This window comes from Armigeres subalbatus, chromosome 2 (assembly GCF_024139115.2).
Source record: "Armigeres subalbatus isolate Guangzhou_Male chromosome 2, GZ_Asu_2, whole genome shotgun sequence".
In the NCBI taxonomy this organism is placed as follows: domain Eukaryota; kingdom Metazoa; phylum Arthropoda; class Insecta; order Diptera; family Culicidae; genus Armigeres; species Armigeres subalbatus.
This window is the reverse complement of record NC_085140.1, coordinates 460,733,333-460,746,417: the sequence shown is the minus strand read 5'-3', so window position 1 is coordinate 460,746,417 and position 13,085 is coordinate 460,733,333. Positions and strand designations below refer to the sequence as shown.

General features: G+C 40.9%; 1 protein-coding gene across 8 annotated transcripts in view; it reads left to right on the top strand.

Moving 5' to 3' along the window:
* Positions 1-12,848, top strand: part of LOC134213866 (embryonic polarity protein dorsal-like) — a 110,039-nt gene extending 97,191 nt beyond the window's left edge. For 5 of the 8 annotated variants that reach the window (XM_062693291.1, XM_062693293.1, XM_062693292.1 and 2 more), the window contains 3 exons: positions 3,513-3,932; positions 3,992-4,386; positions 4,453-6,464. In XM_062693291.1, coding sequence (XP_062549275.1) covers positions 3,513-3,932; positions 3,992-4,386; positions 4,453-6,192 — 2,555 coding nt within the window. In that variant the 3' untranslated portion in view covers positions 6,193-6,464. Of the gene's footprint in view, positions 1-2,935; positions 3,374-3,512; positions 3,933-3,991; positions 4,387-4,452; positions 6,465-7,771; positions 7,835-12,078 lie in introns of those variants that run through there. The other 3 variants (XM_062693295.1, XM_062693297.1, XM_062693289.1) reach the window with 3 other exon arrangements.
* The last annotated feature ends 237 nt before the right edge of the window (positions 12,849-13,085 follow it).

The window sequence follows — 13,085 nt, the reverse complement described above, 5'->3', positions numbered from 1 at the left end:
GATATGAGAAATTATAAGTGAGAAGTGAAAAGTGAAAAATGAGAAGTCAGAAATAAATAGAGAGAAGTAAGAAGTGAAAAGCTAAAAGTGAGAAGTGAGAACTAGTGAGAAGTGCGAAGTAAGAAGTGAGATTTGAGTAGTGGGAAGTGCGAAATTAGAGGGGAGACGAGAGTAGTTAGAAGAAAGAATATTGAAATGGGAAGCAGAAGTGAGAAGTGAAAAGTGATAAGTGAGCAACGAGAAGTCAGAAGTGAGATATGACAAGATATGAAAATGGCAAATGAGTGAGAAGTGAGAAGTGAAAAGTGTGAAATGAAAAGTGAGAAAAAAAAGTGAGAAATGAGTAGTGAGAAGTCAGAAATGTCAGTAAATGGAGTGACAAGTAATAAGTGAAATGAAAAGTGAGAAGTGAAAAGTGATTAATGAGAAATGAGGAGTTAGAAGTGATATAAGAAGTTGAAAAGTGAAAAGAGAGAAGTGGAAAATTAGAAGTGAAAAATAAATAGTGAAAAGTGAGAAGTGTGGAGTGAGGAGAGTTGTGGGAAAAGGGGGTCATGTGTGTAAGTGTGTGTGTCATGAAGTAAGTAGTGAGAAGTGAGAAGTGAGAAGAGAGGACCAGGAAACTTTTTCTTTTTTTATCTCTCTTCTTCTATCTTTCTTCATTATTTCTGTCTCTCTCCACGTACTTCTCATAACTCAACATCTCGCTTCTCACTTCACAATTATCATCTCATATTTCTCACTCCTTGCTTATCACTTCTAATTTCCCACTTTCCACTACTCACATGACACTGCACACATTTCACTACTCAAGACTCACTTCCATATTTCTGTACTCGCTTCTTACTACTCTGTACTTATTTCGAACATCTCACTTGTCACTTCTCAGTTATCGCTGTTCACTATTCACTTCGAACATTTATTCATTTCTTACTTCACTTAATAAGGAAACAAAATTTAACTACTCGGCCAAATATGAATGTGTTCCCCATCTCGATACCTCCCTAACTCGATCTTCAATATCTCCCTTTCACTGTGTCAAAATATGAATATCATTTCATATTCTGGTGCATGGAAATAATAATTTGAATTCAGAACTAGAGATGTCGCAAATTAATCGATTACTTCGATTAATCGATTTATCGTTGTGATAATTGATTAATTTTGAATCGAATACTACCCAACGATTAATCGATTCAATTATCGACAAAAAACGAGAGTGATCGATTAGTTACTAATCGACTAAACGGGATTTTACGACAGCTCTAGTCAGAATGCTAAAGGATGCTGCGTCTGCGGGATTTTACGACAGCTCTAGTCAGAATGCTAAAGGATACGCGTCTGCTTAGTACATAATATGAAATAACAAATAAATTTCGGTGCAAATAAGCCCCAATTGAATATATTCATTCCGGCGCCAAGCGATAGTTATGTTTTTACGCTTGGGTATCAGTTGAATCAGCATCGCCGAGCATATGATCAAAACAAACAAGAGTTGACGACTGTGCTTTCTGCTGGAGTGATGATAATATGATGATTATTAATTAAATTATTTAAATTAAGCCAGAGTGAAAAAATGAGGAATTATAATTGAGAAGTAAGACGTCAAACAATGTTTTCGATTAAATGACCTATCCACCAAACAACTTTTTCGGTCTAATTATCTGCTCATCCAAACGAAACTTTTGACCAAATGGTCCTGTGTATCAAACAACCATTTCGGCCAAATGACCTGTTTGACCAAACGACATTTTCGACCGTATGACCTATTCGGTCAAATCACCGTCGACGCCATTATTTAGCTGCCGTTATTATTCCTTGTGTTTATTAAGTAACTGAAACTTGAACAGTGAGAATGATTGACTAGTTCCAGCCACTGATTCTGGTCAAACACGAAGTAGCAACCATATGAGCTGTAGTTGCAAAACTAAGCTAAGCATGAGGCTCTTACATCCAAATAACCTATTCGACCAGTCTACATTTTCGACCGTATGATCTATTCGGCCAAACGGAATTTTTGGCCATATGACCCATTCGGTCAAATCGCATTTTCGTCCAAAAGGCTCTTTCAGCTCGCTTAACGATCGCGCACTCATAGAAGCTGTTTGGTTCTGATTTGTGAGAGTGTGTAAATTAATTAGAAAATAAAACATTCAGTGGCGTTTGGTCGTGTTTTATATTAGACGCAGAACGATTGCGCGATCATCGTAATTTTTGTTTCTGCAGTCGGTAAGTCGATTAATTTCTGCTCATTCGATTGTCTCGCGCACTGACATTGATTGCATTTCTTAGTGTTCTTAAATGTTATTATTTAAAAAGCACGGACGGTCACATCTCTTATCAGTGTGAAGCCAGACCCAATGATACCCACTCATAATCAAATGTTCCTTTCTGTGATTATTGTGGAGACGCAGGGATAGACACGGTCTCTTAACAGCAAAAAACACCCACTAACGCTGCTTACTTTTTCCTAACTGACTGTAAAGACGTGGCCGGTGCCGTTATTTACCTGCCGTTATTGATTTTGTCTTTATTGATTTACTCGTGTCAAACTATTTAAGCTGAATAAGCCAATTTTTTACCTAAAGAAGACAACTTTCGATTGAATAAACGATTCACCTGCTTCCAATGTTTGAATGATTACAGCTAAGCTAAGCAAGAGGCTATTATATCCAAAAGGCATTTTTGACTAAATGAAGTATTCGACCAAACATCCTATTCGGCCAAATGATGTGTTCGGCCGTTCGCCAGACCTGTTCGGCCGAATGATATTCGGTCAATAGGCAGATAGGTTTCGGCCATGTAGTATATTCGGCCGAACAACTTTCGGCCAAACGGCCCTTACTTAGCTCTTGAAAAGGAGGAAGCCGGCACGAAGAAGCAACCATAGATATGTAGAGTCAGGCAAAGCTAAAGGCTCTTGCTTCTATGCCCTCTTCAAAATTACGCGGCAAATTGTGATGAAATTCTGTCAGCGTAAACTTAACACTTTTTGTTAATTCTAGTCAAAACTTGATTTTCGTTTGCAGTATTGAATAGTTTTAAAGTAAGAAAAATTGATCAGAGTACAACCAAGCCGGCAACACAATGTCCTTCCCAACACGATCTTCCACGAGCCCATTTCTGTCAAAACGCTGCATATATAACTCATCCGGCTCGTCGTCTTCATCCACATCCTCATCGGATTATGAACACGAAAATTTATTCCATAAACTTGACACCCTTACTCGGTCACCACTGGCCGGAATGTATAATCTCATTGTTCATCACGATGCCCCCACTGTCCCTTTGACGTCAAACACGGTCGTTCCCATTCTCCGGGTCACTGAGCCGCTTGACGACCCACCACCAAATTCCGAACCCAGTCCGGAAGGTAATTACTACTGATCGTAATCTTCAATCACCTTAGCTAAGGATATCTGACGCCATGTTTGTTTGCCCGGCACTACTTTCAATCCCCCATCAGTAAAATGTTTACCCACCCTAATAAAGACCTTTCTTTTTTTTTTCAGTTGATATAATCGACCAAGAGATGCCACCAACAGCGCCAGAGAGACCGCACGTCGTCATCACCGAGCAGCCCCAGTCAAAGGCCCTGCGGTTTCGGTATGAGTGCGAGGGCCGTTCGGCCGGGTCGATCCCCGGCGTACACAGCACCCCGGAGCAGAAGACCTTCCCGAGCATCGAAATCCGCGGCTACAAGGGCCGGGCGGTTGTTGTGGTGTCCTGCGTGACGAAGGATCCGCCCTACCGGCCCCATCCGCACAATCTGGTCGGCAAAGAGGGCTGCAAGAAGGGCGTCTGCACGGTTGAGATCAACAGCAGCACCATGAGCTACACCTTTAGCAACCTGGGCATCCAGTGTGTCAAGAAGAAGGACATCGAAGAAGCACTTCGCTTGCGCGAGGAGATTCGGGTCGACCCGTTCAAAAGTGAGTTGACGAAGCGATGAACTCGCAGCTAACCATTAACTGTGAACCCTTTCTTACAGCTGGATACGGTCATGCCAGGCAACCGGCCACCATCGATCTCAATGCCATCCGCCTGTGCTTCCAGGTCTTCCTGGAGGGTCAACAGCGAGGTCGGTTCACGGAACCCTTGCAGCCAGTTGTGTCCGATGTGATCTACGATAAGAAAGCCATGTCCGATCTGGTGATCTGTAAGTTAAGTGACGTAACCGCCCCGGTTGCCGGCGGTAGAGAGATTATTCTGCTGTGTGAGAAGGTCGCCAAAGAGGACATCGCGGTGCGCTTCTACGAAGAACAGCACGGCAACATACTGTGGGAGGACTACGGCGAGTTTCAGCATACCAACGTACACAAACAGGTGGCAATCTGCTTCAGGACGCCCCGCTATCGAACGCTGGAGGTTGAACATCCCGTCCTTGTGAGTAGAACTCTAGCATCCTATGACTATCAAAACGCTAATTGGACACAATTTTTTCCTATCCAGGTGAATATACAACTGAAGAGGCCATCGGACGGTGCTACCAGTGAACCGCTGCCATTCGAGTTGGTGCCGCTAGACTCAGGTAGGCGAAGGTTTTGGTCACTTCAGCGTGACATACTCAAAAATGATTCTCCGGAAAACGATGTCTTCAAGAAGATCCTGCTTGAGGGGGCGGCTCAGCCGGAGAAAAAGTCTCCCCCGATACTGGAATCGGATGAAGTCATTGTGTTGGATACTCCGATTGCCGAGAACAAACCAATCGTTACAGAGCAAATCCCAAGCGATCAGAAAACGACCGAATGGATCGAGCGAAACGAGTTCGACGACGTCGACAACAACAGTCCGGTTTCCAGTGAAGACAATCAGTTGCTCTCGAATGATTCCATTGAACAGCAAGTTCCGAAAGAGGACGAAGATAAGACTCTTAACGAATTGCTGGAACAGGTTGCGGAACTTGATGAGATCTACACTGATCACCAGCTTCGGCGGGAAAATATGATTATTGAAAATGAGTTGAAAATTTTGGAAAAGACCATTCCCACTGGTTTGATAGATACTGGCGATAAGATGGACATTGACGACGTCTTCGATGATGCCGCAACTTACACTAGTCTGCAACGTGCCTTCAAAAATCCAGTTCCTCTCGCGTTAGGCCCTCCAGTTCCTCCAAGACCTCAATACCAGCTAGAATTAGAACCCGGATTCTACGACGCGGTTGAGCCCATGCTTATTTGTCCACCCTCCATTGAAATTGGTTCATTAAAAAGAGAAAACATAGAAGACGAAAAGCTTCCTCCTCTTCCTCCAAAACGTGCTAAGCCAAGTTCTCAGAACAAAGAAAATGCCAATCTCGACACCGGTGATGAGGTCCTTCTTCACAGTATCATTCGCAAAGGGTCTAGTCGCAGTCTTACCCCACGCCCTCAGTCTGATCAGATCATTATCATGAAATCGCCCGACAGTCCCCCTAACAAAAAACTACCCCCGACTCCCCCAGCTTCTCCAACCAAAAATGATTACGGAACCTTGCCCAAGAACAAAAAACCCGGATTTCTCTCGAAGTTGTTCTCTCGGAAAAAGAGCAAATCTGACCTGACGGCTAGTACAAACACTCTTACGCACAAAAGCACTCCTGGGGCTTCCAAGGAGCCCAGCATGGTTAACTTTGAGTTGAATGACTCCACTCGCGATTCCGTTCGTAGTAAATCTTCAGTTGCCGAGAAGGGTGGAGACAAGCGAAAAACTGGCAAACCAGTGGCTCGCAGCGTCAGCAGTGTCTCTTACAAGCGACCAACCACGGATACCAATCCGGATGTGATCTACATACCTCTGAAGGGGGATGGTCCCACTTCTAACCTCGCTAATCGCTCTGGCAGTGGTACCCATTTATCCCTTCCAGGCAATGATTCTTACGAACGGGCCAGCACAGTTTCTCTTCCTCCCTTGGATCGAAGAACCGTCAGTGCCCTACAGTTAGATGTTCCTATTCAGGACGGCAATATGGAGCTGGTGGCCATTGCCGATGCTCGCAGTATAAAGAATTTGGTTGAAGGAGACTACGGCATCAAACTTGATCCCAGTGTAGATCTGACCGAGGCCGAACACTTCGCACTCTACACCTCGATAGCGCCCAATGCTGCGCTGAGCGAGTTTGATGAAACTTCCGCCTACTACGCCCCCGTTGAACCCGGTCCCCTCACATACTTACGCCCTAATAGTACGGCTTACAGCGCTGACGTCTAAACAAAACCCATTTTTTTTGCAGCTAATTTTTCCCATACCATCGTTCTAGATTTAACCATACACAACACAACAGCCATCTACCAAACATTATTTTATTGACATCTTGTACTTATTTCTATGTGTTTGTAGCCAAACGAAAGAAACGCAAGCCTAACACCTGGGGGGACACCCCAGAACACATGCCAGAAGCAGCCCGTAAGTGTCCTCCAGCCTCTTCCGTGATCTCTCGCTATCTCTCAATCTCCTTCCACCATCCTATCACCTGTTATGCTGTACGCATTTAAAAGCATCGACTCATAATTTTTTACTCAGATCCAAATCTACCATTTCATGTGTATCGTTTATTTCATTCATATGCATACTCACCTACTCACCACACTCACCTAACTATTCGTATGGGTTGGCGGTCGTGTCCTTTTGTTCATCGTTCATTCAACCCGGCTGTTTGTCAGTCAGCGCCTACTTCGCCCCGTATGGCTTTGACATTTGCGCTCATTACGCCGTCGCCTACTTTGACGATTACCGGGCGTAATCGAAAACATAGATAAAACTTTTTTGGTGTTGGTTGGAATTGTTGGGAAACAAACAAAAGTGAACTAAAACGAAAAATCATTTGTACATTGGATACTTTTTACATTGAATACTGTTGACATATTGACCAAAGGCTAACAAAACTATTGTACATTAGGGACAAAACAATTGGTATTAAGCAGAAACTGAAGGCATTTTAACAGGTGACACTATTGGTCGATGAATAATCGGAAAAGAATTAGATATTTGGATTAACCTCGTTCGTAAATTTGTTATAGTACGAGTAAACGGTCAACCCCAAGTCAAGCGATGCTAGTCAAACGCTAGAGAATAATGGCAGCTAGTCACAAATTTGAGCTCAATTTCGGTTAACATTTGGAATCGTCAAACAACATCACAGCAACTGGAAAGCCAATTGATCATCGAGAGTTTTTACGCTTGGAGAGTTGTTTTTTAGGTGTACGATCAATGTTTTCTATTTGAAAGATTAGTACGGTTAGGATTATTTTTACTTGAAATATTTTAATGTTGAACGTGACAAAAGTGAAGTCATTTGACGAGCATAATGAACAATTGTTAGTTATAATAGAAGCCTATTGAAGATCCATACATTTTTGAACGATCAGGATTTTTGTAACAGGCAATTGGTGCATATAAACGTTGAATTAAATATACCATTTACTATACAAACACTACTGAAGACTTTCACTCTGTCAATTCGAAGCTGTTACGTTTTAGGTATGGTGAAGATTTACGGTAACGAAAGTAAGTCATACTGTCCAGGTAGCAAGTCTTGTTTCGTGAGCTTTTTTGTACGTTTTGAAGCATGGTTTTATTGTACAATTGTTTGATTTGGTTTGATAACGCTTCGTCCACGTGTCATTTATCATTTTAACATACCGCCAATTGGTACTTTCATTGCGCATCATACTGTGGTTTAACATATTTTATCTCTCTCTCATGTTGGCTTGTTTAACAATTGATTTGAATGCATTTCACATTCAAAAGAAGAAATGAACTACAGACTAATTGTTTCAATTCTACACAGGCCATCAATACTACGCACCGATCGGTAACGTACCAGGGGAAGCTATCAAAACTGAACCAAGGGGTAAGTTTTAGCATGTTTTGATGGAATAATTTAAAATTTGGGAAAGTGATCAATTTCGGCAGAAAATAATCAGCATAAGTGTTGATTGTACTGAGTCAAAGGATTTTGCATTTCAAACTGATCATTTATCCCTAAGTAGAAATATTATCTCAAATTGGAGCCTACTAAACGAACGTACAACAGATTTTTCCAAAGCAAATTAAAAGCAGTTTGAATCAGATTAAATCAAATCCATTCAAATACAAATTCAACCCAAATTCAATCCAAATCCTATCTAAAATAAATCCAAATGCAATTCAAAATAATCCAAATCCAATCAAAATCAAGAAGAATCCAATCCAAATTCTATCCACATGAGATTCAAATCCAATCCAAATCCAAATCCAAATCCAATCCAATCCAAACCAATCCAAATTCAATACAAATCCAATCCAAATCCAATCCAATCCAAATCCAATCCAAATCTAATCAAAATCCAATCCAAATCCAATCCAAATCCAATCCAAATCCAATCCAAATCCAATCCAAATCCAATCCAAATCCAATCCAAATCCAATCCAAATCCAATCCAAATCCAAATCCAATCCAATCTCAATCCAAATCCAATCCAAACCCAATCCAAATCCAATCCAAATCCAATCCAAATCAAATCCAAATCAATCCAAACCAATCCAAACCAATCCAAACCAATCCAAATCCAATCCAAACCAATCCAAACCAATCCAAATCCAATCCAAACCAATCCAAATCAAACCAAATCCAATCCAAACCAATCCAAACCAATCCAAACCAATCCAATCAATCCAATCCAATCCAATCAAATCCAATCCAAATCCATTCCAAATCCAATCAAATCCAATCCAATCCAAACCAATCCAAACCAATCCAAATCAAACCAATCCAAATCAATCAATCCAAATCCAAACCAACCAATCCAAACCAATCCAAATCCAAACCAATCCAAACCAATCCAAATTCAATCCAAACCAATCCAAACCAATCCAAATCCAAACCAATCCAAACTAATCAAACCAATCCAAACCAATCCAAACCAATCCAAATCCAATCCAAACCAATCCACATCAATCAAAACCAAACCAATCCAAACCAATCCAAACCAATCCAAACCAATCCAAACCAACCAACCAACCAAACCAATCCAAACCAATCCAAACCAATCCAAACCAATCCAAACCAATCCAACCAACCAAATCCAATCCAAACCAATCAAAACCAATCCAAACACATTCCAAACCAATCCAAACCAATCCAATCCAAATCAACCAAACCAATCCAAATCCAACCAAACCAATCAAACCAACCAAACCAATCCAAACCAATCAAACCAATCCAAACCAATCCAAATCCAATCCAAATCCAATCCAAACCAATCCAAACCAACCAAATCCAATCCAAACCAATCCAAACCAATCCAATCAAACCAATCCAAACCAATCCAAACCAATCCAAACCAATCCAAACCAAATCCAATCAACCAAACCAATCTAAACCAATCTAAACCAATCCAAACCAATTCAAACCAATCAAACCAATTCAAACCAATCCAAATCGAATCCAAATCGAATCGAAATCGAATCCAAACCAATCCAAACCAATCCAAACCAATCCAAATCCAAACCAATCAAATTCAATCCAAACCAATCCAAATTCAATCCAAACCAATCCAAATCAATCCAAACCAAGCCAAACCAATCCAAGTTCAATCCAAACCAATCCAAATCCAATCAAACCAAACCCAATTCAATCCAAACCAATCCAAATCAATCCAAATCCAATCCAAATCCAACCAAATCAATCCAAACCAATCCAAACCAATCCAAACCAATCAAATCCAATCCAAACCAATCCAAACCAACCAAACCAATCCAAACCAACCAAACCAATCCAAACCAATCCAAACCAATCCAAACCAATCCAAACCAATCCAAACCAATCCAAATCAATCCAAATCAATCAAATCCAACCAAACCAATCCAAACCAATCCAAACCAATCCAAACCAATCCAAATCCAATCAAACCAATCCAAATCCAATCAAACCAATCCAAACCAATCCAAACCAATCAAACCAATCCAAACCAATCCAAACCAATCCAATCAATCCAAACCAACCAAATTCAATCCAATCCAATCCAAATCGAATCCAAACCGAACCAACCAAACCAATCCAAACCAATCCAATCCAAACCAACCAAATCCAATCCAAACCAACCAATCCAAACCAACCAAACCAATCCAAACCAAACCAATCCAAATCCAATCCAAATCCTATCCAAATCAAACCAAACCAATCCAAATCCAAACCAATCCAAACCAATCCAAACCAATCCAAACCAATCCAAACCAATCTAAATCCAACCAAACCAATCCAAACCAATCCAAACCAATCCAAACCAACCAAACCAATCCAAATCCAATTCAAACCAATCCAACCAATCCAAACCAACCAATCCAACCAACCCAAATCTAATCCAACCAAATCTAAATGAAATAAAAATAATCCAATCCAAATCCAACACAAATCTAACCCAAACCAATTCAAACCCAACCCAAACCTAATCCAAACCAAACCAATCCAAACCAATCCAAACCAATCCAAACCAATCCAAACCTATTCAAACCAATCCAAACCAATCCAAACCAACCCAAATCCAATCCAAATCCAATCCAAATCCAATCCAAATCCAATCCAAATCCAATCCAAATCCAATCCAACTCCAATCCAAATCCAACCCAAATCCAATCCAAATCCAAATCTAAATGAAATAAAAAATAATCCAAATCCAATCCAAATCCAACACAAATCTAACCCAAATCCAATTCGAACCCAACCCAAACCTAATCCAAATCCAACTCCAATCCAAATCCAATCCAAATCCAATCCAAATCCAAATCCAATCCAAATCCAATCCAAATCCAATCCAAATCCTATTCACATCCAATTCAAATCCAATCCAACTCCAATCCAAATCCAACCCAAATCCAATCCAAATCCAAATCTAAGTGAAAAAAAAATATTCCAAATCCAATCCAAATCCAACACAAATCCAACCCAAATCCAATTCAAACCCAACCAAAACCTAATCCAAATCCAAATCCAATCCAAATCTAATCCGAACCCAATCCAAATCCAAACCCAATCCAATGTAAATCCAATCCAGATCCAATTCAAATCCAATCCAAAATCAATACAAATCGAATCCAAAGCCAATCCAAATCTAATCCAAATCCAATCCAAATCCAAATCCAAATCCAAATCCAAAGCCAAATCCAATCCAAATCCAAATCCAAATCCAAATCCAATCCAAATCCAATCCAAACCAATCCAAACCAATCCAAACCATTTCAAACCAATCCAAATTCAATCCAAACCAATTCAAACCAATCCAAACCAATCCAAACCAATCCAAATCCAATCCAAACCAATCCAAACCAATCCAAACCAATCCAAACCAATCCAAACCAATCCAAACCAACCAAACCAATCAAACCAATCCAAACCCAACCCAAATCCAACCCAATCCAATCCCAATCCAATCCAAATCCAATCCAAATCCAATCCGAATCAATTCAAACCAATCCAATCCAACCAAACCAATCAAACCAATCCAAATCAATCCAAACCAATCAAACCAATCCAAATCGAATCCAAATCCAATCCAAACCAATCCAAACCAATCCAAACCAATCCAAACCAATCCAAACCAATCCAAACCAATCCAAATCAATCCAAACCAATCAAATCAATCCAAACCAATCCAAACCAATCCAATCAATCCAAATCAATCCAAACCAATCCAAATCCAATCCAAATCCAATCCAAATCCAATCCAAATCCAACCCAAATCCAATCCAAATCCAACCAAATCCAATCCAAATCCAATCCAAATCCAATCCAAATCCAATCCAAATCCAATCCAAATCCAATCCAAATCCAATCCAAATCCAATCCAAATCCAATCCAAATCCAATCCAAATCCAATCCAAATCCAATCCAAATCCATATAATTAAGATATTATGCCATCAAATCTAATAATATTTTTGTTCATAAATTCAAATGATGGAATGGCTTGCAAAGTCTGCTAAGTGTACAAGCTTCAAAAACAAAAATTGATCCCCACTTTAAATGATCGATATCGATGATCCATATTTGTAACGAGAATGAAGGATATTCCAAATCAATCAAATTACCAATAAATAATTGAAAATGCATCCATTTCCAGATTCACCTACTCATCCGCCGTTCAATCCGTTCCTCGGTGCCTACCGCCACCCAAATGAGTCACCGTCCCCCATCGAGCGATCGCCTCTGTATGGCAACACCACCCCAGTTGGACCGACGTCTCCCTACAACGCACCTGGCACCAGCGTGACCCCAACACCGGGCGGCTACCAGCCGAATGTAATGAATCAAGATTTCCTTCTTGGAGGCACCCAGCAGTTCCAAAATCCGTACGCTTTTCCCACACCGTCACCGACAAATGGCCAGCCAATGTACATGCAGCCACCACAGCAACAACAACAACAGCAGCAGCAGCAACCACAACAACACCAATTCCAATCCCCTGCCAACATGAACAACCCCCAGCAGTTCAATGTGAGCAATCTCATTAACCTCCAGGACCAGCTGGCGCAACCGGGGCCCAGTGGCATTCAAGCGGTTCCGGCGTTCCAGACCACTGGCAACATCGGCGAGGTCAACCTTAGCAGTTTGCTGAACATGGACTCGTCGGAGCTGAAATCGCTGATGGCCAACATTTCCACCTCGGACATAAAACAGGAACAGCATCGGATGCAACAGGAAGCGGAAACGCTCTCGGACAGTTTCACCAGGCTGACCACGAACGGGTTAAATAACCTGGACAAGTAGTGGATGGTGCAACGCCTTACTGTAAGAGCAATTGATCAATATGTACATAGATTTTACCATGTAACATTTACTTTGTTAAGTTTTAACTTGGACCGATTGAAACAACGTATTTGTTTGATATAAGAGGGGACTTTGATTATAGATCCGAAACAAAGTGTTCCTTTATGCCTAGCCTTTAAATAAAAATAGAAGAAATATCCTAATATGATCACATTGACTTAACGGTATTCACTTGTCATAAGACGAGTTTCTACCATCCAATTTAATTCCATGATTGTACCTTAACAGATACGTATTTCGACCTCAACAGTAAGACCGTCTTCAGTGTCTCGTACTTGACTCGACGGTGTTACCATTTTC